The 26,958-nt window shown below is 40.3% G+C and overlaps 1 protein-coding gene across 1 annotated transcript; it reads right to left on the bottom strand.

Moving 5' to 3' along the window:
- Positions 1-818: 818 nt before the first annotated feature.
- On the bottom strand, positions 819-17,792 carry WNK3 (WNK lysine deficient protein kinase 3; the record flags this gene model as incomplete). Its single annotated transcript, XM_008588844.1, has 2 exons — positions 17,745-17,792; positions 819-1,473 (listed from the first exon to the last, which is right to left on the bottom strand). A coding segment is annotated over exon 2 (537 nt), but the record flags the coding sequence as incomplete, so codon positions are not given.
- Positions 17,793-26,958: the final 9,166 nt, after the last annotated feature.

Genomic DNA, 26,958 nt, shown 5'->3' with positions numbered 1-26,958 from the left:
TTATTCAATCTTAACTTTAAGCACCTCATGTGAATGCTGACTACTTCCTGTGAGCTGAGGTCACAAAGATTGTCCTTATATTTGACCTACATCTGTCTAAAACTATTCTTATAACCCCCTCTGTGATGTTCTATTCCCCCCATTTTAGTCCTCCATTATTTAAAAGTACTACATAAACATTTATCATGGAACCAAGTATCTAGGTAATTCAATCTTTCTCTTGTTTTCATTTCTCCTTTCTAAACACATTCCAGTTGACTAGCCTCAGTAAATTTTAGTGATTATTTCTTCCAGAGATGCTCTCTGAGGTAAATGGAAAGGCATGGGAAGTTTCTATCAATAGAGGTCCTCAAAGAATCAAGAAAAAATTTTCCCATTCTGCAAAACACCACATGAACTCTCAAAATTTTGTTTAAAGAAAAAGAGAAAAGGTAGATATCACACTGAATATATCCCTATCACACTCTTAAGTATTTAGTATAACAATCAACTCATAAGGCATACATTTTTGAAAAGTTTTCAAAATGAGACATTAACAAGAATTTTGGGAATTTCCTAAGGCTAATAAAGAGAATTTTCCCAAAGAAAGCCAGGAGATTTTTTTTCCCCCTTTAATACACAGGCAAAAACAACAGGAGAAAAAAAAAGTTTGGCATGAGCTCTTAAAGAGGATCTAGGAAAGAAGTATAATTTGGGGGAAGTGGGGGACAAGCCCTTCATTTTATCTTAATACATGATACATTTTAATCCTAGATAACTCAGAAGGCCAGGCCAACTAAAATTGGAATTTATTAAAACCAAGAAGATTATATACTCACCTGCAGCTCACACCAAGCAACTTCAACCCATGTTTCAGTGTCCAGTCCTTTATATACTGTTTTAAATGCTCCTCTTCCAAGCTCTATGTCAAATTTCAGGAACCTGCCACTAGGAGAAGTAGCTACAGCCTTCATCTCTGCTTCTTCTTCCATTTCCTTTTCATTTTTCTCCTTGATACAATCTTTTGAGGATTCCAAAGTTGCCTTTGAATATTGCTCATATTTAACTTCTTGCCGACCTCTTACCACATTTGTAGGATGTTTATCTATTCTTGGAACATTTGTTGCAGCCTTTATTCTCTCATCTTTGGGGGAAGGTTTGGCAACTTTGTCATCTTCCATCATCTCAACACTCTTTCGGAAAAATCTCTTCCTTTCTACAGTTTCTCCAGAAGCAGAGAAGGTGCTCTTTTTTTCCTTTAGTCTAGCTTCTACTGTCAAAGTTGCAGCAACCTGAGGAACTCTATTTTCAAATGAAACTCCATCAGGTGTCTCAGAATCTTCTGTGCTGGCTAGCTCTCCTGAATCAGTGGCCATTGTAATTAAGGTTGACACTAAATTTTTTCTTGTTCCACTCTTCAGTCCGGTTACATCTCAGGTATCAGAATTATCAGAATAAACTTCCTTTTATGTGGTCATATATTTCCATAGCAACCTGAATGGGGGGGGGGGGAAGATATTTTAAAATCATCCCACAAAGGAAATCATTAAGGACAAAACAGGTCACTTGATTTTTTTAATCCCTTTTTTTCTTAATAAGAAGTTTATCCTTTTTTCTGTCCAATCTCAGCAACCAGCAGTCTCCAGGGACTGTATCTTGTTTACCACTGTAGCCCTCACTGCCTAGTTGACTACTTGGTATATAGCTCAGTATGTCTTCATATTGCATGAATATTGGTTAGAAACCTAGTTCTCAGCCCCATCTATCAATCCATCAAATTCAAAACAGTACCCAAACCCTGAGTTCACTTAGCTACAAAGTGACACACACAGTAAGTAAAACAACCACATGATTTCTATGTGGTTTTTGCCTAAAATTCTGGAATTCATCCAATAATGGCTTATTTTATTGTGGTAAATTGTACATAAAATCAAATTTGCCATTTTAACCATTTTTAAGTATACAATTCAGTGGCATTAAGTACATTCACAGTGTTGTGCAATCACTACTATCCACTACCGGAACTTTTTCATCATCCCAAACTGAAACTTTGTACCTTTAAACAATAATTCCCTATCCATTCCCAGCCCCTTCCCCGCCCACCCTGCTTTCTGTCTCTATGAATTTACATATGCTAGGTACTTCATATAAGTTGAATCATACATCACTTGTCCTTTTGCGTCTGGCTTATTTCACTTAATGTTTTCAAGGATCATTGATGTTGTAGAATGTATCAGAATTTCACTCCTTTTAAAGGCTGAACAACATTCCATTTCAGGTATACATCACATTTTGTTTATCCATTTACCTGTCAATGGATTACGTTGTTTCCACCTTTCAACTGTCGTCAATAATGCTACTATGAACATCCAATAGTAGTTTTATTTTTTTATTTTTTATTTATTTTTTTCCCTTTTTGTCTTTTTTCGTGTCCGGCAATGGATCACAACCCTCAGTGTCGCGCCCTACCGGACCGGGACCGGCAACGGGATCGCGACCCTCGGTGTCACAACCGCACCTCGCTCAGCCAGTGAGCGGGAACCGGTCTGTATGTGGGATCCAAACCCTCAGCGGGAGCGCTGCCACACTCCCAAGCGGCGCACTGTAGCAGTGCGCCACCGGGCCGGCCCCCAATAGTAGTTTTAAATAATGCAAACACCTGTTTATGAGCTGGCCTTCAGATTTTAATAGAAAGTACTGTCAAATATTAATATACTACACCAGAAAAAAAGCAAGAAAGACTTAAAACCATGTGCCTTTTAAACCAGCAATTCCACTTATAGAAACTTGCCTTAAAAAGTTATACACTTATGGAAAATAGTCAAGAATATGTGCAAAGATTTAACTATAAAGATGTTCATTATAGCACTTATAACTTGGAAAAACTGTAAGTAAACATAAGCCCAATGGGTATTTAATTAAATACCTCAAAATGAGGTATGATACAGCATTAAAAATAACACTGTAGTGAGATGAAAAGATGTTCCCTATATATGTTTAAATGAAAAAAGTAATATATGAAACAAGATTCCACACACACAAATATTAATTGTGAAATTCTGAATTGTGTAATTTTTTCTCTTTCTGCTTTTTTAAAAATATTTTTTAAAACTTTCCACTATGGACATGTGAAAATATGTGGAACTTAATGAGGAAAAAAAGTTTTTGAAATGAATGGTCCAACCACCAATAAGAAAATTCTTCGTTTCTCACCACAATCAAGCATTGCAAGAGTTAAGCCTGTATACTTGTTACTATGTTATGTGCCTTGGAGGGCACAATTTGTCACAAAGATTTGTTAAGAATTATGTCAAGCCAAAAATACACAGAAATATCAAATTTGAAAAACTTAAGAGTCCTAGCTGGCGCAATTAGGCAAGAGAAAGAAATAAAGGGCATCTAAATTGGAAAGGAGGAAGTCAAACTGTTCGTGTTTGCGAATAACATAATCTAATATAGAGAAAACCCTAAACACTCCACAAAAAAACCTCCTACAATTGATAAACAAATTCAGTAAAGTTGCAGGATGCAAATTCAGCATAGAAAAATCAGTAGCATTTCTATATACCAATAACAAGCTAGCTGAAAAAGAAATTAAGAAAATTCCATTTATAATAGCTACAAAAAAAATGGAATTAACCTAAGTGACCATTAATAGATGAATGGATAAAGAAAATGTGGCATATATACAGAATGGAATACTACTCAGCCATAAAAAAAGAATGAAATCCAGGCAGATGAAAGATCACCAGCAAAGGCATGGAAACAGCACGGAGCTAGTGTATCAGTGGTACCACGAGTAGCTTACTTGCATATTAGAAACAGACAGATGAGGACAGAGAGGCAGATAGTCACCAAGGACCTCTATGTCATACAATGTACAACAAGGAAACCAATTAAAAAACTACTGCAATAATCCAGGAAAGAGATGATAAGGCTTGAATGAAAACTGTGGCAAGAGGGATAGACTCAGACACATTAAGGAAGTACTAAATGCAGGATTTACTGCCTAATGAATACAGTTTTGATGAGAAAAGGAAGAGTTTTACAATAACTCCCGGAAATTTGCTAACCAGATGATGCTACTAAGACATATATATGTTAATACCAGAGCTAAGTATCAAACTAAGGACTCATGAAGTGCACTGTGAGGTTACATTGCCAAATCAATATACTTCCAAAATCACTTAATAAGACGAATATTACCTGCAAATGAAAAGATAACTTGCAAAGCCTCACTTAAATAGAAAGTTTTTAAACTTTTTATTTTGAAATAATTTTTGACTTGGAAAAACCTTGCAAGAGTATTAAAAAAATCCAGTATACCCTTCATCCACATTTCCCAAATGTTAACATTTTAGGTGGAATATATTTAAGTAAGAATAATAATAGCTAGTCACTTCATTTAACTAAAGGTCACTTATCCAGAAACCTCAAGAGCAGAAATCCAGAAGTAAGACAAAAGGACTTCTAAGCAGTCGAAATAGGTGAAGTCGGAGAATTTAAGTTGGAAAGGGCTTCAAAAAATGTTTGCCAGCCAGTTAGCTAAGTTGGTTAGAGTGCAGTTTTATAACACCAAGGTCAAGTGTTCATATCCCCTACGAGCCAGCCCCTCCTCAAAAAAAATTCTTTTACTGAAGAACCTCTTTTTAAAAATGAAATCTCAGGGCCGTCCTGTGGCTCAGTTGGGAGAGTGTGGTGCTGATAACACCAAGGCCACGGGTTCGGATCCCTATATAGGGATGGCCGGTTAGCTCACTTGGAAGAGCGTGGGGCTAACAACACCAAGCCAAGGGTTAAGATCCCCTTACTGGTTATCTTTTAAAATAAATAAATAAAATAAATAAAAATAAAAATGAAATCTCATTCAGAACCCTAATACGAAAAGAAAAAAAAAGTGGCAAGTACTGGTGCTCTGGTATAAAAATTCTAACACATTTTTTAGTCACCTGGTTTCCAAAGCTACAAGATAGCAGCAAATAAGAGGCATGGGGAATGGAGTGTTTCCTCAGTCTTTTAAAAACTAATACCCTAAGACAAAAGAAAAAGTTACTAGAGACAAAGAGGGACATTTTATAAGGATGAAAGTGTTAATTCATCAAGACAATATAAAAATTATAAACATAAACACATCTAACAACAGAGCCCCAAAATACATTAAATAAAAACTGACAAAACAGAAGAGAAATAGGCAATTCAATAACAGTAGAAGATTTCAATGCTCCACTTTCAATAATAGAACAACTAGACAGAAAACCAACAAGAATATGAAAAATTTGGACAATACCATCAACCAACTTGACCTAACTGACATCTACAGAATGCTCCACCCAACAAGAGCAAAATATACATTATTTTCAAGCATACATGGAACATTCTCCAGAACAGATCATATGCTATGTAGTAAAACAAATCTCAATAAATTTAAAAGGATTAAAATAATACAAAGTATGCTTTCCTATCACAAAAGAATTAAATTAGAAAAGAACAACAGAATAAGGGTAGACATATAGATAAAGAGTCTAGAGTAAGCCCTAACATTTATGGTAAACTGATTTTCAACAAAGAGGCCAAGACCATTTAATGGGGAAGAACAGTCTTTTCAACAAAAGGTGCTGGGACAACTGGAATCCACATGAATGAAGTTGGACCCCTAGCTCACACCGTACACAGAAATTAACTCAAAGTGAATCACAGACCTAAATATAAGAGCTAAAACTATAAAACGCTTGGAAAAAAAATTAGGAGTAGATCTCAGGAAACTTGGGTTGGGCAATAATTTCCCAGATACAACAATAAAAACACAAGCAATAAAAAAGAAAACTGAGAAGCTGCACCTCATCAAAAATGTAAAACTTTTGTGCTTCAAAGGATGACATCAAGTAAAAAATCAACCCACAGGCTGGCAGAAAATATGTGCAAACCATATATCTGATAAGGAACGGGTATTTAAAATATATAAAGAATTCTTACAACTCAATAATGAAAAGACAAATAGAGTCATGCACTGCATGACATTTCGGTCAATGACAAAACTGCACACATGATGGTGGTCCCGTAAGATTACAATGGAACTGAAAAATTCCTATCACCTAGTGACACCTTAGCCATCATAATGTCATAGCACAATGCGTTACTCAAGTGTTTGTGATGATGTTGGAATAAACAAACCTACTGCAAAATATATTGAGGAGGAATACCTAGCTTAACCATGGGGTGACTCTCCCAAACGCAGCTCAAACCTTTAAAGTAAAAAGCTAAGCATTTGACACATTACATCTGACCCCAAGTGAAAGGGTTGTTGTTTACTTTAGAATTCTTGCATTTTTAAATAATTCCCACCCATCCCCATAGCGAAATAGTAGTTAATAAGTTAGCTTACCTGATTGAATGCTTGCTGAGTGCCAGACACAATCCCTACCTGTAATTTAATTTTCAGAACTTTGTGTGGGTGGTATTATTCTAATACCCATTTAACAAATGAGGAAAGTGAAGCACAGAGGAGACTTAGTAACATAATTAGAGGACCCATGATCGTGCAACTAGTGGCCAGTGTAGATAAAAGAAAAATTCATTGCTGCTCCCTTTCATAATACACTTTCACACAATGATGAAATCACCTAACCATGTCTTTCTCAGAATGTATCCCTGTAGTGAAGCAACACATGTCTGTGATCCAGTTAAAAAATGGGCATAAGATCTGACATTTCTGTAAAGAAGATATACAAATGGCCAAAAAACAGGTGAAAAGATGTTCCATATCATTACTCATTAGGGAAATGCAAATCAAAACCACAATGGAAAAAAACAAAACAAAACAAAAAAAACCACAGGGCTGGCTGGTTAGCTCAGTTGGTTAAAGTGTGGAATTATAACACTAAAGTCAAGGGTTCAGATCCCCATGCCAGCCAGCCACCAAAAAGAAAAGAAAAGGAAAAAAAAAAAAAACAATGAAATATCACTTCATACCCATGAGGATGGCTACAATAAAAAAAGACAGTAACATTCAGTTCCCTGTACCGGCCAGCCACTCCCCTGCCAAAAAAAAAAAAAAAAAAAAGATAGTAACAATCACTGGCAAAGATGTGGAGAAAACAGAACCCTCATACTTTGCTGGTGGGAATGTAAAATGGTGCAGCTGCTTTGGAACACAGTCTGGCATCTCCTCAACAACTTAAATAGTTACCATATATCTACTCAAGAGAAATAAAAACATGTCTACACAAAAAATTGTACACAAATGTTCAAAGCAGCACTATTCACAATAGCCAAAGGGGGAAACAATCCAAATGTCTATCAACATCAATGGATAAACAAAATATCATCTATCTATGCAATGGAATATTACTCAGCAACACAAAGGAATGAAGTATTGATATATGCTACAACAAGGATGAACCTTGAAAACATCATGCTAAGTGAAAGAAGCCAGAGAAAAAGACCACATACTGAATGATTCCATTTATATGAAATGTCCAGAAAATGCAAATCTATAAAGACAGAAAATAGATTAGTTGGGGCTGGAGCATGGGAACAGGATTAACTGCAAATGGGCATGAGAGATCTTTGGGGGTGAGGGTAATGTTCTAAAATTAGGTTGTAATCAAAGTTGTACAACTCTATAAATTTACTAAAACTCAATGACTTTTATATTTGTAATGCAAATTTTATATGGTGTAAATTAAATCACAATAAAATATAATGTCCCTCTTTAAGAATCTTAAAATATAATAAAGCAAAAAAGAAAATCTTAAAATATTTTGACTAAAACCAAAGCCAGCCATCATAATATCAAATATGCCTTTTTAAAACTATACTACCCTCCCACCCCCCATTCTGTCTACTCTCATCTTCAGCCTGGCCTCCTGGGTTAAGAATCCCTGTTTTAGAGGGAAAAGGCCTGACAACAATAAGATGCAATAGCTGGTGACCTAGAGCAAACAATGGCTAAGAAAAACAAATTTTAAAAACTAGGCTAAAAACCACACTAAGCATAATTTTTCTGGGGCCTTTTTGTCATGGATCCAATAGCTTCTTGACCATAAAACAGAGTCTTAGAACACAGGCTCTGGAGTGGGAGAGACCTGGAATCAAATGTTTGCCAGCCAGTTAGCTAAGTTGGTTAGAGTGCAGTTTTATAACACCAAGGTCAAGTGTTCATATCCCCATACGAGCCAGCCCCTCTGTGACTTCTGCCAAGTCACAGAGCTAGTAAGTTCTGCCCCTCAATCCTCAGGAGATTTGGGGCAAATTATTTAACCTCACTCATTCTTGGTTTCATTTGTGAAATCTCATAGGACTGATATGAAAATGTACATATAAAATACTTAGCACAGTACCTGGCACAATATAATAATCAATAAATGAAAGCTTTTATTTTCTACTTCTTAATAACCCCAAGGGGCAGCGCTGTATTAAAGAACTATTCAACAATACTCAAGAAAACATTAAATAATTTTTAGGAGACTCTATTTAGGATGGCAGAAAAGTACATAATACATCTTTTTAAGCTTTCCTGTAATAAACCATGCTGGCATTGCTAAAGGGATATGCTCCAGTGACCGGTATAATATCTCTTTTACATTCAGCAATGTAGAAACATGGCTTAGTAAAAAAGTCTACAAAAACCAGGCCTCAAACCTGGAGTCTCTTACTAATTCACAACTATATATCATAACCTATGTGTGCACATTTTTCCTTTGTAAAATGGTAAATACACTGATCTAAGCCATAAAAATACACATAAGGATAACTGCAAAAGCACTTCTATAGAGACTGAAATTACAGGAAAAATCTCACAAAATTGTACCCTATTTCTTTTCTTTTTTAAAAATGTTTAATTGTACCCTATTTCTACTACTTCAACACATTTGATATATAAGCTTGAAGCATTTGAGTTAAAAGTTCAAAATAATTTTTCCCCTGTACTTTATTGTGGTTCTATTCATAGGAAATACAGCATAAAATCAGTACTTTGTCTACCGATGGCTAAAAGAACTTCTTCAACTTCTATAACCAGCAATTGAAAGAATGCATATTTAAACAATCAATATTACACAGTAAATCTTCCATTAACAATCCTCTCTCTTTCTCATATACTCATATTCATGCCAATAAACATTTATCATTCAGATCCCAGTACTGGCCAGCCACCAAAAAAAACCCCAAACATTTATCAAGTGCCAGTGTGCCAAGCACTGTGTCAAGGTCTGGGAATAAAAGAAAAGTCAGTCCTTACTCTCAAGGAAACTACTGTTTATTGAAGTTTAAGATATACTACTGTTGACTTCTAGTTCAAGAAGGTGAACTGAACATCTATATATCTTGTACTTTCCAAGACCCCAGAAAAGTGATGGTAAAGGAGTACAAAAGTGTAAGTCACAAATCAAGAATACAAGATTTCAACAATTTCTGACAGAGAGCAGGCAGAAAAGAATTGGCCAATCACATAAATCCAAGGATGCCACAACCTAAAATATGTTGAAGTGTTCCAACCCAGGAGGGAGCAGACCTGCAGGGCAAAATCCCAGAGAGGCTCCACACACACAAGAGGAGACTGATCCCACAGAGGGCCAGAGTGAGAAAAAGGCTGAAGGCAGGTATTAACTGAAGGTGTGAATTCTGACATGAAGAACTTTCCCCCTCAAAAGAAATTAAATCCCTGCATACATAATACCAAATTCCTTCTGCATTTGAACCCTTCAAGTGTAACAGCCAGCTGCCCACCCACTCATCTCAAAATAAAGCCTACCAGTTGACAACCTTGCCCAGGTACACAGAACTCCCAGTCAACCCTTCCACTAGCTTGTTCTTAAACATGAACAGACTCAGGAGGCCATTTGAAGAAAACCTGCAACACAGAAGAGAAAGATCAAGACAAAGAAAAAACGCCTTTGGAGGAGCTGAAATAGTTCAAGAAACCATTTTTTATTTAATTTTTAAAAATATAATACTATCATATGGCTCAAAAATCAAAGAAGGAGGTATACAATTGGCAGGCTCACTCCCAACCCTGTCACCCATCCATTCAGTTCTCAGCACTCTCCCAACAGGTAACCACTCATTAGATTCCCGAGTATCCCTCCAGAGTCTCGTTAGACAAATAAAAAAATATGAATATATGTTCTCTTCCTCCTTTTTTATACAAAAGTAACACAGTATACACCAAGCTTTTATTTTTACAGTCATAATAACTTAAGATACTTTTTTTTCCTTTTCAGTACATGGAGGTTTCTCACTCTTATTCTGTAGTATTCAATTGTTTGCTATTATAAATAACATTGCATATTTCATTTTATACACATACAAACACACAAACACACATGGGTTCTTCAAAAAGTTTATGGAAAGATTCGTACTATCTCTTAATTCTATTTTCCACAAACTTTTTGAGGTGCCCTCATGTATTCCTGAACTATGATTTCTGGAGCAAAGAAAATTTGTGTATTTTTTTAAACTTTTATTGAAGTATACTAATATATCCAGAAGAGTGCACATAATGCATGTGTATCTTTATATAATGCTGCCAAATTGCTTTCCATGGCATTGTACCAATTTAAACTCCTACCTGAAATGTGTGAGTGTCTTTTACCCCACAGACTTGACAACAAAAAGTGTTACCAAACATTTTGATTTTTAACACTCTGATAGGCTTAAAAAAGGAATCTCTGTGTGGTTTCAGTTAGCATTTATCTTACGAGTGAGGTTAAGCATCTTTCACATAAACAGCCATTAAAGTCAGGAATAAGCCAAGAATTCATATTATCACTGCTACCAATGAAGGAAATAAAACAAGATGTACAAATGTTAGAAAGTAGGAGACAAAATTCAAAGCTTGCAGACTACGTGATTACCTATCTAGAAAATCCAAGCAAATCAACTAAAAAAACTATAATAGGAACTAAAGAGAGTTCAGTAGAAACACCAAAGACAAACTCAACACACAGAAATCAATGCTCTGCTATATACATCAATAATAATCATTAGAAAATGTAATTTAAAAAGACAATTGGGCTAGCCAGTTAGCTCAGTTGGTTAGAGCATGATGTCAAGGGTTCAGATCCCTACACCCACCAGCTGTCCCCCCCTCCCCCACAAAAAAGAATATTTCATAACACATGAAAATTATTTGAAATTTACAGTTTGGTGTCCATAAATAAAGTTTTATTGGAATACAGCCACACTCATTCATTTACATATTTTCCATGGCTGCTACAACAGCAGAGCTGAGTCCCTGCAAGATACTCCATGGCCTACGAAACCTAAAATATTTACTATCTGGTCTTTTGCAAAAAGTATGTTGACCCTTGCTTTATAGTTTTCAAAAGAATTTCATCTATTTAACTCAAATACTCTTAACAACAACCCTGAGAGCTACTCAGTATTAATCTGAATTCTGAAAATTAGTAAGGCTCAGAGAAGTTCAGTGTCTTGCCAAGTCACAGAGCTAGTAAGTAAAACAGAGAAATCTGGAACCCGTTTTCTAGCTCCAAATCCAACATTCTTTCTACCACACTACCACTTTCTAAGAACCCAACCCCTCCTGATTAATCAGTGAGTTTAGACATTTGGTTCTAATATTTACCAGATAGGTAGAAACATACACGCTTTAAATTGGTGGGAAAACACTTCTCAACTAAGATACTTTGATTCCAAAAGTAAATTAATAGAATACATTGCATTTCATATGTACTTGTATAATTTACAAAGTGTATTCTCACCTGACCAGCAAAAAACCCCGCAAAGTAAGTAGACTTTTGTTTTGTTTAATAACAAATAAGGAAATAGATGCTTTCAGACTTACACAAGATCACACTGAGGAAGAATAGAACCCAGGCTGACTCCTACTCCAGCAACATTTCCGCGGGGGACCACCATGTCTTCTCATAAGGAATGTACCTAGTTTTGTTTTGTTTTGTTTTTCTTAGAAGCAAAAAGCAGTGATTCACCCATTTTAAATAGTAAGAAACCTAGGATGTGCTTCAATCAACAGAAGAGATACTAAGAATTTTCATTCAATAATACAGCCAGTTTAAAGAATACTTTCTACTGGGCACTTGGGAAGGAGAAGAGGGTGAAAGAGGTAGCACAAGTTAGGGTCTTTGCCTTCATTCCCTGGAACCTCCACCAGGAGATCTTAGCTCTTACCATTCAGGTCCCTGTTCAAAATCACCTCCTCAAAGAAGCCCTCCCCAACCACGTGAGCTAAAGCTCCTCCCCCAATATCCCAGTACCCTTTAAAAAGTTTTGTTCTTAGCATTTATTTTCTCACATAATTTATGTGTTGACCATTTGTCATCCTCCACTGAAATGAAAGTTCCAAGAGGGCAGGGTCATTGCCTACTTTGTTTCCTTTTCATCTACTCCCACCACATCAACCTAGCACATTGGAAGAATGCAGTAAATATTTGTTGAATGAATGATAGAAACGTCAAATATCTCAGTTAAGTCATACTCTACAATTCACGTGGCTAACAACTTCAGAGTAAGTTATCAGTGCCTTTGAAAGGTTACTTAGCAAATGAACCACATATCTTCAAGGGTTATTTTCTCGTGCCGGAAACCTTCAAAGGCTAACTCTGAATGGAAATGCCACAGTAGACAGCAGGACAAAAATTATTCTCTGGGTAGCAGTGTATGTAATCAGAGTTGAATTATCACCTCATAGGTCTTGGGGCTGATTAAGCATAGATTTTCTACTCTTGTTTTAAAACACATCCCCTAGTTTCAAACAATTCAAATTAATGTCCCTGTTTTAATTATGCTTAACTAAAGGCTGAGATTTATAAACCAACTGTGCCATGCTAAATTTTAACTCTCATTTTTGCAAGTAATAAATTATAAAATAATCTTACACTATTCCTAAGCTACAAGTGAAAAGTCTCTGCAAGGTATTGATTGTTTTAGTTAAGAAGCTGGCTCAAAATATTTGGATAGGTGCCAGATCTGAACAATCATAAAATCACATAGATATAATTGCTTTGAAAATATATCTAATGTCAATTTCTGGTTAAATAAACAGATAACCATAGACCACTTCTGTTTTTCCCCCTAGTTTTAAGGAAAGGTTTCACCCTGCACAATTTAAAAACAAAAATACTCTTACTTAAAAAAATCACTTGTATCTGTATAAATTTAGCATTAGGATTGTCTAGCTTGCCATATTGAAGTTTCCTAATCAAGTCTCATGACTCATAAGGAGCTTTAGAATATCCCCACAATTCAAATATAAGGCATGATCTTAACAAAATGCACTTAGAGACATTTCTCCCCCATAATTGCCCAAAGAGTGACTAGATATCACCACAAAATAGCTTCTTTTAACTAATATGCACTTACGTATTTTATAGTTTACAATTTTCAAGTTAATCCACATGCAAAAGAATCAAATATCCCCAATACCCCTTACCTCACACCATATACAAAAAAGAACTCCAAATGGATCAAAGACCTAAATATTAGATCGAAAACTATAAAATTCTTCAAAAAAAATATAGAGGTAAATCTTTGTGACCTTGGATTTGGCAATGGTTTCTTAGATACAACACTGAAAGCACAAACAACAACAAAAAAATAGATAAACTGGACTTCATCAAATTTTTGTGCATCAAATCACACTATCAAGAAAGTAAAAAGACAACTCACAGAATAGAGGAAACTATCTGCAAATCATATACAAATATCTGATCAGGGTCTATTATCTAGAATATATATATTTAAAAACTCTTACAACTCAACAATAAAAGGCAAACAACCAAATTAAAAAATAGGCAAAGGACTAAAACAGACATCTCACCAAAGAAGAAGTATAAATAGTCAAGAAGCACATAAGAAGATGCCCAACATCATTAGTTATTAGAGAAATGCAATTCAAAACCACAATGAGATACCATTTCATACACACTAGGATAGCCATTAAATTAAAAAAAGAAAAAGCAACAATGTTGGCAAGGATGTGGAGAAATTGGAACCCTTGTATGGAGGGTATGCTGCTGGCATACCACTGCGGAAAACAGTTTGGTGGTTGCTCAACAAGTTAAACATAAGAGTTCCATATGACCCAGCAATTCCATTCCTACCTAGGTACATGCCCCAAATAATTGAAAACAGTTGTTCAAACAAAAACTTGAACATGAATATTCATAATAGAAGTATTCACAAAAGTCAAAAGGTGGAAACATCTAAAATATCCATGAATTGATGCATGGATAGACAAAACGTGGTATATTCATATAATGGAACATTACTCAGCCATATAAGGGAATGAAGTACTGATACATGCCACAACACAAATGAACCTCAAAAACATGCAAAGTGAAAGAAGTTAAACACAAAAGGTCATATACTATACGTTTCCATTTATATGAAATATCCAGAATAGGCAAATCCACAGAGACAGCAGATTAATGGTTGCCAGAGGCTCAGGGAAAGGGAAAATGGGGAGCAACTGAGTACCTGGGTACAGTTTCCTCTCAGGATGGTGAAAATATTTTGGAACTAGATAGTGGTGCTAGCTGCACAACACTGTGAAGTTAATGTCACTGAATTGTATACTTTAAAATGATTAAAATGGTAAATTAATGTTATGTGAATTTTATCACAATTGTTACAAAGTTCCCATGCTAAAATACAGAAAACAATGTACTTCATTTGTATAAAGAAAAAAAAAACTTCATGAGAGAAATACATCCTTGAAAGGGCATATAAGGTTCACTTCTGCAATAACTCACTTAATATTTTCCAAACCAAATAACTCATAATGAGCTCTACCAAAACAATTAAAAATGGCATTAATTCTACTTTCAAAGCTTTGGCAATTTCTGAATAAATGCCTTTATAGATGTCCTTCACAGTCATCAAATATCTCCTAACAGTATCATAAATTTTATGATCTCAAACAAAAATGGAAAGGACTCACCCCTTTGAAAGAATTCTAGCTTTTTGCCAAGAGACAAAATCAAGTACATCTGCAAATAGAGCTGCTCTACTAATACTAAGATGAGAGACTGAGAAAGGAAAGGTTTTCTTCTTATACAAATTCCTCCCCCCACAAAAACATATACACAAAATTTAAGCCCTCCATTAATTATTTTTTAATTCAATTATTTGACTAGAAATCTGATAGTTATATAACAGTTCTCATTTTCTTTTCTTCTGTCTACTCTGGTTCTTTGCAGCCACTGGCTTTATCATTTACTGGCTAAACAATGCCCAATTTAGTGAAAACAGAAACTCCTGTATTTTATGGAAGAAAGTTAAGTCCAACACTACTGAAATTTAACTCCTGAAACACTACAGAATAACGGTATAAATGAAAAAAAAAATGTATCAGCAAATGTAGACTTGTGATATGAGGATCAATATTGATCTAGAAGTCAGAACTCCAGGGTCTACCACTTACTAGGGCAAGTCTTATTTTTCTGAGCTTCATTTTCTCTTTCATATGTAAGGAGGAAAATAACTTTCCTGCCTACCTCCCAACAGAAGTACAGTAATAAAATTAGGTACAGGATATGATGTGAACTCTAAAGAAGGGCACCTAACCTAGCTTGATGGAGGATGCTGGGAAAGGTAAGAAAAAGAGGAGCAGGAAAGGCTTTCAGGAATTGCTGATGACAGAGATAAGTCTTAAAAGAACGAGTTCAAACTAAAACGGAGGGGGAGAGAGAGCATTCCAGGTAGAGGGGGGCATCAGAAGCAAAGGCAGAGAGATGAAAACCACAAATCTGCTTATGTTATTCTTCTTAAACAATCAAGAGCTCTTCACTTTCTTAGGGTAGTCCTCCACCCCAGCCTCAACCTAAGATTCCAGCCTTATCTCATTCCACTCCCTAAAGATACCATGCTTACACTTTCAAGCCTCAATACTTGGATGCCCTTCCACTATAGGAACATCTAGTTCAGAACTGGGAGACCACCTTGCCTGGCAGAGTTGATGTAACATTTCTAGGATCTCACAGTGCCTTTATACTTTCACTCTACCATTTAATATACTAAGTATTCATCTCGATCTAAGAGACACAATATTAACTTTTGTCTTCAAACTGTGGGTAGCCAAAACAAGGATTACACTCCTTCCAACATCAAAGCATAATAAAAAAAAAAAAAAACAGCATGGGAATGTTCTCAAATTTGCAACATATTCAAGAGAACTGAATAGATATCAGTAAAATTTGTAAAAATAATCATGAAAAGCTAAAAATCCTAACTATTAATCTTGACCCAGAACAGAATGAGACCATCACAAGACATCCTTACAAGAAGATAAGTATTCAGAGAACAAAATGTCCAAGTAATCTGTTGCAATTTAAACACACAATTTAAAGCAAGTGCCAATTTTCTTTTTTCTTTTTTTTTAAAAGATGACCGGTAAGGGGATCTTAACCCTTGACTTGGTGTTGTCAGCACCACGCTCACCTAGTGAGCTAACCGGCCATCCCTATATGGGATCCGAATTCGGGGCCTTGGTGTTATCAGCACCACACTCTCCCGAGTGAGCCACGGGCTGGCCCAAGTGCCAATTTTCAAACAAGATAAAATCAGAATGAATGACCAAAAAGTCATGTATAATTATTTTAATATTCAAAATCAGCTTTAGTGCATTTTAGCTATCCTTTAACGCAAAGTATCTTTCCCTTTGACTGTGGAGTTTAAATTCATCAATCCAAAAGATAGAGACTGTCTAGAAAACACCTGTGGCTCTGTCATATACCTCTTCAAAAGTTCTCTTGGTACTACGACTAACCATAGATGGAAAACAGGTTAATAAGCAATCGCTAGTATACAGAAGATTTTCACAACTCAGCGACTATTTATTCATATAACTGCCTCAATCAACAGTAACTCTTAAGAAGAAATAGCCATACCACTCGCATCTGTTTCGAGGATTTACTCTCATTTTAACAACGTCTATCAACTCCCAAGATACCGAGATACACACGTGCGGGATTTCCACCCACATCTCACTACATAAATGTCTCACCACTCCTAACTAGTCAAACAAATCCTTTCAGTACAGTGAAGCCACTCACTTTTATCCTATCTGTATCATACCATCTCCTCTCCATCCCCAACATGTCAGTCACAGAACACACACCACCCCTTCCCAAATAATACCTCAATCTCCTTGAACCTAACACATTTACACAACCAGGTAGCAATCTCCCTCACCCCGATCCAGTCCTGCTGACCCTCACACATCAACTGAACCTCTAAATTAAATCCACTCTCTCCCCTACCCCATTCCTATCAATACAATCCACTGAAACCTTACTCAATTTCCCACATCCGAAGCGACCTTCCCTTTCAGTAGCCTCAACCTCACTCAAATGATCACTCAGTCCTTTGTCAACCACCTCCTGGTGCCCCTCTTGTATCCTCCTCACCTTCCCCGCCTCCTGGTCTTCCATCAGCTCCCAAAGTTGCCACTCCCCAACAAAAACGAAAAAACAAAAAACCCACCTCAACCTCAAACCTGCCCCCCACTTTCCCCCTCTTAATTTTTCTCTCCGCCTATTCGGTCACTTGGACAGCACTCCAACAACCCCGAATACCCGAGCTCGGCCTCATCGAGTACCTACTGGTGACGGCACTCACCCTGCCTCGGTCAAGCAGCCCCCCACTAGGGCGCTTACTCCGAAAAGACTCTTGGCCGCTGCTGCCTCCCTCCATTCATCCCCGGCCCATTCATCTCTCAGCCCGATCCCAGACACGCCCCCCGGCCTCCTCCCTCTCTCCCAGCGCCCGGGCCGGCCCGGGACCCTCACCAGATTAGAGGCTCTCGCGAAGGGAGACTCTTGACTCTTCTCGCTTCTCCCTCGCCCTCTCTCAAACCTCCTCTCGCCCCCCGACGAGCCACACCGTAGAATAGACACATACACACACACCGCCTCCTCCTCTCTCGCCTCCTCCGATGCTTCTAACTCCCCTCTTCGATGTCTCGAGCGCTGCTCCGCGTTGTGTGCGCGTGCGCGCGCGAGCGTCTCCCCGCAAGCCCACCGGGCCAGCTACTGCCGGTAGGTAAAGAGCGGGCGGGGTTAAGAGAGCGGGGTACGAGCCCAGGCTCGCGCTCGCCCCGGAGCTGAGCAGGCGCACGCGTACTCCAACCAGGGAATTTAGAAGGGTAGGAGAGAGGGGCGGAGGGGGGCGGGGAAGGGAGGGGAGGAAAAGGAGAAGGGGAGGAAAAGCAGAGGGGGAGAGGCGGAGAAAGCCAAAGGAGCAGCCCCAACTCTGACGGCCCCTCTCGCAGCGAGGTGCCGAGTGTCTAGCCAACTAGAGCGTGCGCACGCCTCCCCCGCCCTCCTTAACGCAGCGGGAGAGAGGGATGCGCGTCGAGGAGAAAGGCTTCTCCCTCTTCCAAAAAGAAAATCACAGTGAGGAGCCACGCGCAACACCTCCTGTGTGTTCTCAAGCTCTCGCTCTCTCAACAGCTGCTTTACCCGGTCCCCTTAAAAAAAAAGTCCAAGGACACACTACTTCCTAGTTATCCATCACCCACTCTCAGTTTTCCTCAAGCCTCTAAATGCGGTAACTCTGCCGAGATGTGGTACCCACCAGCACCTTTTCGCCCCGCCACCCCTAACTCCCTTTTTCCAACTCCCGGCTTTTCTCGCGAGACCCATACCTGCCGGCTTCGGGATTAGAAATCGAAGCACAGATTTACAAATACAGGTCTCCCGGTTACGCTGCGAGGGCAACGGCCTTGGCATGTTCCCCCCCACCCCCCAGGACCGCAGTGCGCGCGCGCGGGTGCTGGGCAACCACCAAAGCGGGGATGGGAAAGAGTAGCAATGAAACGGATTTTTGACGGCATGTAACCACTAGGCCTGGGCACGTGCCGTGCGCCTCGCAGGCGGGTGCGATGTACCCTGGGAATTGTAGTTTTTGTTGCCACCTCCAGTCCCACTCCCACCCTCAGCCCTACTTAGGCCTCTGACCGGGAGGGGGATTACCGACGCCATTTTTCTGGGAACAATGGCCCGCCACCCTGGCGGTGGCAGGTGGGGGAGGGAGCAATGTTTTAAGGGTTCGGTTAAACTCCCCTGGCCCCTCGGTGCCATAGCAACCCCTTCAGAAACCTGACCCCGCCCCCTCGCCGCTCCGCAGGGCTCCTAAACTGCGCGCATGCGGAAAGGCCACCTCCCCCTGAGGCTGGATCTCAGTATCCCACCTTCTTTGCACCTCCCTGAAAAACTCCCAGATTCTCTAGCTGGGGGTGAATGCTGCCTCCTTCGAGCTTTCGCTACCTGTTAACCTCGGCGCAGCTGCTTTATTTAAGAACTGCTACCTGTGCTCGGGCGTATTGCAGAATTGTTTCTGTCATTCTCTTGTCAACAATACCGGCTTAACAGAGAAGGAAAAAGGCTCAGGAGGGGAAAATGGACATGACTTGCTCAAGTTCACAACAGCTATGTGTGGAGGGGTTAGAACTCATACCCAGGTGTGCTCATTCCAGAGCCCAGGCACTTTTCTTTCCTCCAGGATGCATCTGATGTCGCAAACCCTGAAAGAAAGCTCCTAAACGGCGGAATTTCTTTTCGAATGCCTCTTAAACCTTAACAGGATGCCTTAAGGGTAGGAGACTTTTTGAAAAATACCAGGCTAATAGCTTCAATTGCCCAGCCTCAGGGCTCTATCGTTGAGTTATACCAACCTCTCCCCTCCCCACCACCTTTTTTTCTTTTCCTGCTGTAGGCCTCAGAACCTCAGCCTTTTTCAGCTCTTAAGAAAAAAGCGCCATCAATGAATTTAGCTTTGAGGTTTCCAAAGTCCAAATGGAATGTAATGGTGGGAGGCCTTGTAGCGTTGTCTCTTGTCTCTGCCCCTTTCTTCTTGGAGATCGCTTGTTAATCCCAGTTTTGACAAAACATGTAAGGAACCTAGACCGTGCCCTTAACAGAGTCAAACCCCCATCTTTCAATTTTGACAATGGGGGGAGACGCTGAGGGAACAACAGCCACTCCACCTGTGGAGATCTTCCTTCCTGGCCAATTTGGAAGAGCAAGGTATGGTTTTTCCAAATAGTGCCACCACTCTGCCTTAAGGGTCTCTGCATTCCCAATTAGGTGAAGAATGGATGGGGTCTCCCGCATTCCTATCCTCGCTGCCCCTGAAAGATAGTCCTTTTCCCTGTTGAATTGTTGACTACCACAGGGAAAACAGAAGAGTAGCCAAACAACCACCAAGGGACAGTTTCAAAGTTTCAAAAGTTACCAGGTTGTTCCAAGTCTTCGTAGGTCCTGACTCACGTGACATGGTAACTGGAAACTTGTGGCCACTGTTTTTATTTCTCAGTGTCAACCTATTCCCACCACTGCCACACACCTTTATGAAAAGTAAGGCACCTAGCTCAGTTGTGACTTGCCCCTCTTCCTTTGTCTCTGAGCCTGATGATGTAATCAATACAGAACAATACTTGGAAATGTTAGCCCTTCAACCTGCTCAGATGTGACCTTCTGAGCAGTCCTTCTTTGACAGATAAACAGTTGTTAAATAGCTTTTAAGTGGTGTGGCTTTAGAAATTCGAAAACCAAGTCTGCTCCCTATCCAAGTATAGGCCCTTCTCAATTTAGACCTTTTGACATATGTGCTCTTCTGTTTGAGACAATCCAGTCCATAACTCAGCATAAATGATATTGTAGGCAGAAAGAGAGTAGGCAATTATAGCTAGTCATCAATGTATGGGAAGGAACATGTCCTTCCTACCCACTGGTTTCCACTGTCTCTCAAGTGGCATTTGTGATGTTCCTATTCATTAAACAGAAAATTTGACTTACACTAACCATTTGTAATTTGGCTTTACAAATGTGGAAAGTGGGGGTGGAATAAGAGTATCTGCTTCTAGTTCCTTAGATCCTAACTATTGCTGCTAAGCCCTCTGCCCACATGGGTCCTTTCAAGTGCTGTGGTCCTCCCCAACGTCTCTACCACACATGGGGCACAGAATTCTTTGTCAAGGTCACCTATTGGTCCATCTACCTAGACATTCCACCACAGCCCTTTCTCTCTTGAATCTTCCTGCCAACCAGGTATTGCTTCTGGGAAGATGAGCCCAGTCTATGCTCTTTGAGCTCCCACAGAGCTCTCTCTGCTCTTGTTGCCTCTTCCTCCCACTAAGTTGAGAGTGAGGAAGAGAAGAATTTTTTCTTAAGCTTATGCAAATCTTTCTTCCTTCTAGTTTTCTGGCCCGGATATTTGGTCTCTGCCCCTGCACCCTAACCCCCCTTCCCTCAGGGCTTATGCTTTTGGAATACGAAAGCCAGAAAGACTGGCAGAGTATTTGTTTTCCTTCCTTGCCACCTTCCTCCCCTGAGATACACCCAAAGCTGACTATGTGTTTTTGGGGGTTAGTGGGGGGATGAAGAAAAAGAGAAAAATAAAAGAAAGAAAAACATCCATTTATATCTCAAAATAATATTGAACCACATTCTCCCTCTATTAAATCTTAGTATCCCAGCAAAGAAAGTGTACTCATCCAGGTACCCCCTGCTCATGATAGTAACTCCCAGGTCTTGAGTGTGCCTGGGTGATCTTTTCTCCAGTCATGCAATGGTACTGGGAGAATTTCTCACCTGGATCATCTAGGGGATATTAATGTCCTCCCAGGAGGCTCTCTTTTCTCACAGCACGAGTTGAATGTCCCCTGAGTAAGGGCAAGCATTGCCTACCTTAGAAGTGAGCAACTGTCTTTGTCTTAGTAACTGACATTAAAACACTCCACATTTCAGACTGGACAATGCAATTTCTCTAGCCTTGCTATGCAGTCCGGTCCCCTTTTCCTAGACAAGTCTTTCCACATATCAGGGGACAAATTTAAGGTAAGTACATTTGCCTTGGCAACTGACTCTTGGAGAGCCTAAAAAAGAGTAAACCCACATCACTTCTCTCAAACTTGCAAAGTGCTCAAGATTTTAACTCCTCTGCCAAGTCCCCATGTGGCCAGGCTACAGACCCTGAGTTGGGGTTGCTGAAAGAGCCCTTCCCTCTCCAGAAGAAGATCAATTCTTTCAGAAATGTGCAGTCTGACCTAGTATATTCTTCTGGGAATCAGAAAATGTAGTCTCCTGGGCTAACTAGCCAGGCTTCATTTGCCTTCCTGCCTTACCTTCCTCTTTTCTTCCCTTCCTCCCTTCCACTAACCCCTTTGTATCTGTTCCAACATTCTGTCTTTCAAAACATTCTTGTCTTTCAAGACAATGTCTTTCAAGAATGTCTTTCAAAACATTCTTGTCACAAATCCCTCACGTAGAAGGTATGAATTGTAGTCTACCCACTAAGGTGAATAATAATAATAATAATAGTGGCAGCTAACAAATAGCATTTATTATGTGATTTATACCAACCTATTGAATCCTATGAGCTAAGTGCCATTTCTTTTTTTTTTTTTTTTTTTTTTTTTTTTTTTTTTTTTTTTTGACAGCTGGCTGGTATGGGAATCTGAACCTTTGACCACAGTGCTTGGTGTTATCAGCACCAGCTCTAACCAAGTGAGCTAACCACCCAGTCCCTGGTAAGTGCCATTATTAACAGCATTTTTCAAATTAGTAATGCAAAGCACAAAGAGATTAAATAACCTGCCCAGGGTAACATAGCAAGTAAGTGGCAGAACTAGAATTTGAACTCAGTTTAGTTCAAAGTCCATGATCTTAAACATTTTGTCTTGTCTTTATTGCCTATGATTCCATTTAACTTTGGACTCCAAGCTCCCCCATTCCTGGGGGCTGGAAAATAACAACCTCAATTCTTCTCGATGTTCCTTCATCCCAGGCCCAAAACACGGTTCTGGGCTATTATATAGTGCTAAGGCCTGGGAGCAGAGATTGATTAAATCCTTGGTCATTAGGTCACACAGGTTAGCAGTCAGAGGTCCATTGTCTTTTCCCACAGTGTTCCTTTATGGTCTGGCAGGCAGGCCTTTGTTACACTGGGGCCCTGCCAGTGGCTTGAGAATTTTTGTTAAGGTTGTCTAGAACAGTCCCTTGTTCTCTCAGGTTTTGCTGTCTACCTGGGGATGGTATCAGAAAGCAGGGCACAAGTCCCCTCTACGTGGGACCCAAGGATCTCCCTGATACCGTTACATTATCCCTAGCCTTGTAGGGCAGGAAGGGCCAGAATCTCCCTTTAAGCTGGATAAATTTTTTCTCCCTTTATATTTTCTGGCCAAAGTACTTTGTCAGTGCCCCTAATCCTCTTCCCCTAAGGACTTGGGCTTTTGAAAACACAAACCCAAAGAGATTGGCAAGTATATCTGCTTTTAGTTTTGTCTCTTTCCTTCCCCTAGAACAATAAAACCTGAGGTAGGGTGGGGGAGGGAAGGAGAGGAAGATATAGAAATTAAAAGCTACTATAGAAAAATTTTTTTTTTTTGTCCTTTTTGAGGCCGGCCGCACCGCGCTCAGCCAGTGAGCGCTGTGAGCGCACCGGTCATCCCCATATAGGATCCGAACCCACAGCGGGAGCGCTGCTGCGCTCCCAGTGCCTCACTCTCCTGAGTGCACCACGGGCTCGGGCCTACTATAGAAAATTTTTTTTTTTTGTCCTTTTTGAGGCCGGCCGCACCGCGCTCAGCCAGTGAGCGCTGTGAGCGCACCGGTCATCCCCATATAGGATCCGAACCCACAGCGGGAGCGCTGCTGCGCTCCCAGTGCCACACTCTCCTGAGTGCACCACGGGCTCGGCCCTACTATAGAAAATTTAAACATACCAGTTTCAATTCTGTGCAAAAAAGATAGTTTATTTAATAAATGATGCTTTCAAAACTGGTTACCCACCAAGAAGAAAGCAAAGCTAGATTCCTACCTTATGCCATATACAAAAATAAATCCCAGATGAGTGTCTATTTCCGGGCATCGATTCATTGCTGATAGGAGTATGAATCACTATTATCTTTTTTTGCAAAATGATCTGGAATAATCTAATAAAATTAAAAATCTGAATGTGATTTTTCAAGATGGCAGAATAGATGGTCCCCAGCATCAATCACTCTCTCCCACAAATCAACCAATTTACAACTATAAAAATGTAACAACAGCCAGGCTGGGGCCATTGGAGCTCAGGGGAAGAGGAAGAGAGACCTATGGAATTCATGAAGGGGGAGAAGCCACAATGAAAGAAAGAAAAAACTGCTCGGAGTGTTTCAGGCCATGGCTGCTTTAAGGCTGGAACTGCTGGGCTCATGGAGCAGGAGCCGGCAGAAGCCACAGCTGTGCCCTTTGGATGGAGTTGCTAGGAGGCAGCAGGGGAGAAGAGGGCCGTGGTGGCCCCCAGGACAGCAAGACCACTAATAGGGTTCCCGTGGGCCCATGCAGGAGCAAAGAGCCAGAACAGCTGAAAAAGGGGAACCATTCAGAGGCCAGTGAGTCATCGCAAGGGACCGGCGCAGGGCCTGTCTCATGGGAAGTGTTTGGAGCACAAGTGGTGGAGACGAGCCCACTGGGAGAACACTGGGACACAGCAAGACCATCCAATTGGCCCCCCAATCAGTGCAGGACCACTCAGAGGAGACTGGTCGGGAATGCAGAATTGTATAGGGTACAGTTTGATGAAAAGATTCAGGCCCAGATCAGACTTTCTACACAACCCAGGTGCACTCAGTCTCTGGAGAGCCAGAAGTACCTATAAGGTCAGCCATTAAACCCTGAGATGCACAAAAAGTTTTCCCTAGGGAAACAGTAGCAAAGCAGCAATTTAGCTCAACCACACAGCTCAAGTACAGGTTCCCACAGGGCGTTCCCCCATTTTAGAAGTAAGCAAAGGACAAAAAATTAGTTTCAGCCCAGGCACACCACCAGTGCCTCGGGGCCACCAGGGGACCTGAGGTATGGAGATGGGACTGCCCCCCCCCCACAACCAGGCACACTGCTAGCACCTTGGGGCCCTGCCCAGAGGCCCCAGGCATCAAGCCGGGGACCGGAACCCCCCCACAACCAGGCACAGCACCAGCACCAAAGAGCATGCCAAAAACATCACCTCCATGTGGGTGGCCCACCACAGCCACCATAGTAACCACAGCTGCCGTGAAAGTGGCTAGACATCACAGCTACAACACAGATGGTCTGCCAGCCCCTGGAGTGCATCGACACAAGGAGAGTCACCAGCAGAGACCAAAGAAAAGAATAGGATGTCTGTCTGCACAAAGCCTATTCCAGAGTGACAGAAGAAGCACCTGCTCTATGATAATATGGGGGCACCTGAACACACCTTTCAGCATTGGACAGATCATCCAGGCAAGAAATCGACAGGGTAACCATTACTCTTTCAGAGGGAGAGAAGAAATCTCGGATTATCAGTGGTGGGAGGGGGGAGAGAGAGGGGGATGGGGAAAGATTGGACAAGGGGCATAAAGAATAAGTACAATTTGTAACAATATACATACTAGTAATATTGATTTGATCAACATATGTCAACATTGAATCCCCAAAATATGTATAATCAATTATGATTCAATAAAAGTAAATTAATTAATTAATTAAATAAAAAATCTTCAATATGAGTTCAGAGTGGTTTGAACTGCTACTGACAGAAAATCTGATTAATAGTGGCCTAAACAAATAGAGGTGTTTTTTTTTTTCTTTCTCACATAACAAGAAATCTGGAGGAACACAGATGCAAGCACTGGATCAGCCTAGGTCATCAAGAACTTAGGCTTCACTTCACACCTGTTAAAACAGAATGGCTATCAAAAAGACAAAAAGATAGCAAGTTTTGGAGAAGATTATCAAAAAGACAAAAGATAGCAAGTGTTGGAGAGGATGTGGAGAAAAGGGAACTCTTATGCACTGTTCATGGAAATGTAAATTAGTATAAATATTATGGAAAAGGGTATGGGGATTCCTCAAAAAATTAAAAATAGAACTACCATTTGATATAGCAATCCTACCACGAGGTATGTGAGTATATCCAAAGGAAATAAAATCAGTACGTCAAAGAAATAGTTGCACTCCCATGTTCATTGCAACATTATTCACAATATCCAAGATATGATGTCAACCTAAGTGTCCATCAACAGATGAATGGATAAAGAAAATGTGGTATATATACATAATGGAATACTATTCAGCCTTAAAAAGAAGGAAGTCCTGTCACGTGTGACAACCTCGAGGACATTATGCTAAGTGAAATAAACAAAGCAGAGAAAGAGAAATACCACATGATCTCACTTATATACGGAATCTAAAAAAAGTTGAACTCATTGAAGCAGAGGGTAGAATGGCAGTTACGAGGGCTTGGGGTGGGGTGGGGGGTGAGGGAGATATTGGTCAAAGGATACAAAATTTAAGTTAAATATGAGAAATAAGTTCAAGAGATCTATTGTACAACAAGGTGACTATAGTTAATAACGATATGTTATATTCTTGAAGATTGCTAAGAGAGTAGATTTTTTAATTTTTTTTTTTTCCTTTTTTTGTCTTTTTCCGTGTCCGGCAACGGATCGCAACCCTCAGCGTCGCCCCCGTACCGGACCGGGACCAGCAACGGGATCGCAACCCTCGGCGTCGCTCCCGCGCCTCGCTCAGCCAGTGAGCGGGAACCGGTCTGTATGTGGGATCCGAACCCTCGGCGGGAGCGCCGCCACGCTTCCCAAGCGGCGCACTATAGCAGTGCGCCACCGGGCCGGCCCAGATTTTTTAATTTTTTTTTTTTCCTTTTTTTGTCTTTTTCCGTGTCCGGCAATGGATCGCAAACCTCAGCGTCGCCCCCGTACCGGACCGGGACCAGCAACGGGATCGCAACCCTCGGCGTCGCTCCCGCGCCTCGCTCAGCCAGTGAGCGGGAACCGGTCTGTATGTGGGATCCGAACCCTCGGCGGGAGCGCCGCCACGCTTCCCAAGCGGCGCACTATAGCAGTGCGCCACCGGGCCGGCCCATCATAGTGTTATTATTTTTTTTCCTTTTTTTGTCTTTTTCCGTGTCCGGCAATGGATCGCAAACCTCAGCGTCGCCCCCGTACCGGACCGGGACCAGCAATTGGATCGCAACCTT

This window comes from Galeopterus variegatus, unplaced genomic scaffold, assembly GCF_000696425.1.
Source record: "Galeopterus variegatus unplaced genomic scaffold, G_variegatus-3.0.2 Scaffold5066, whole genome shotgun sequence".
NCBI lineage: Eukaryota > Metazoa > Chordata > Mammalia > Dermoptera > Cynocephalidae > Galeopterus > Galeopterus variegatus.
Note: the sequence above shows the minus strand (reverse complement) of the source record. Positions and strands in the feature narration are given on the sequence as shown.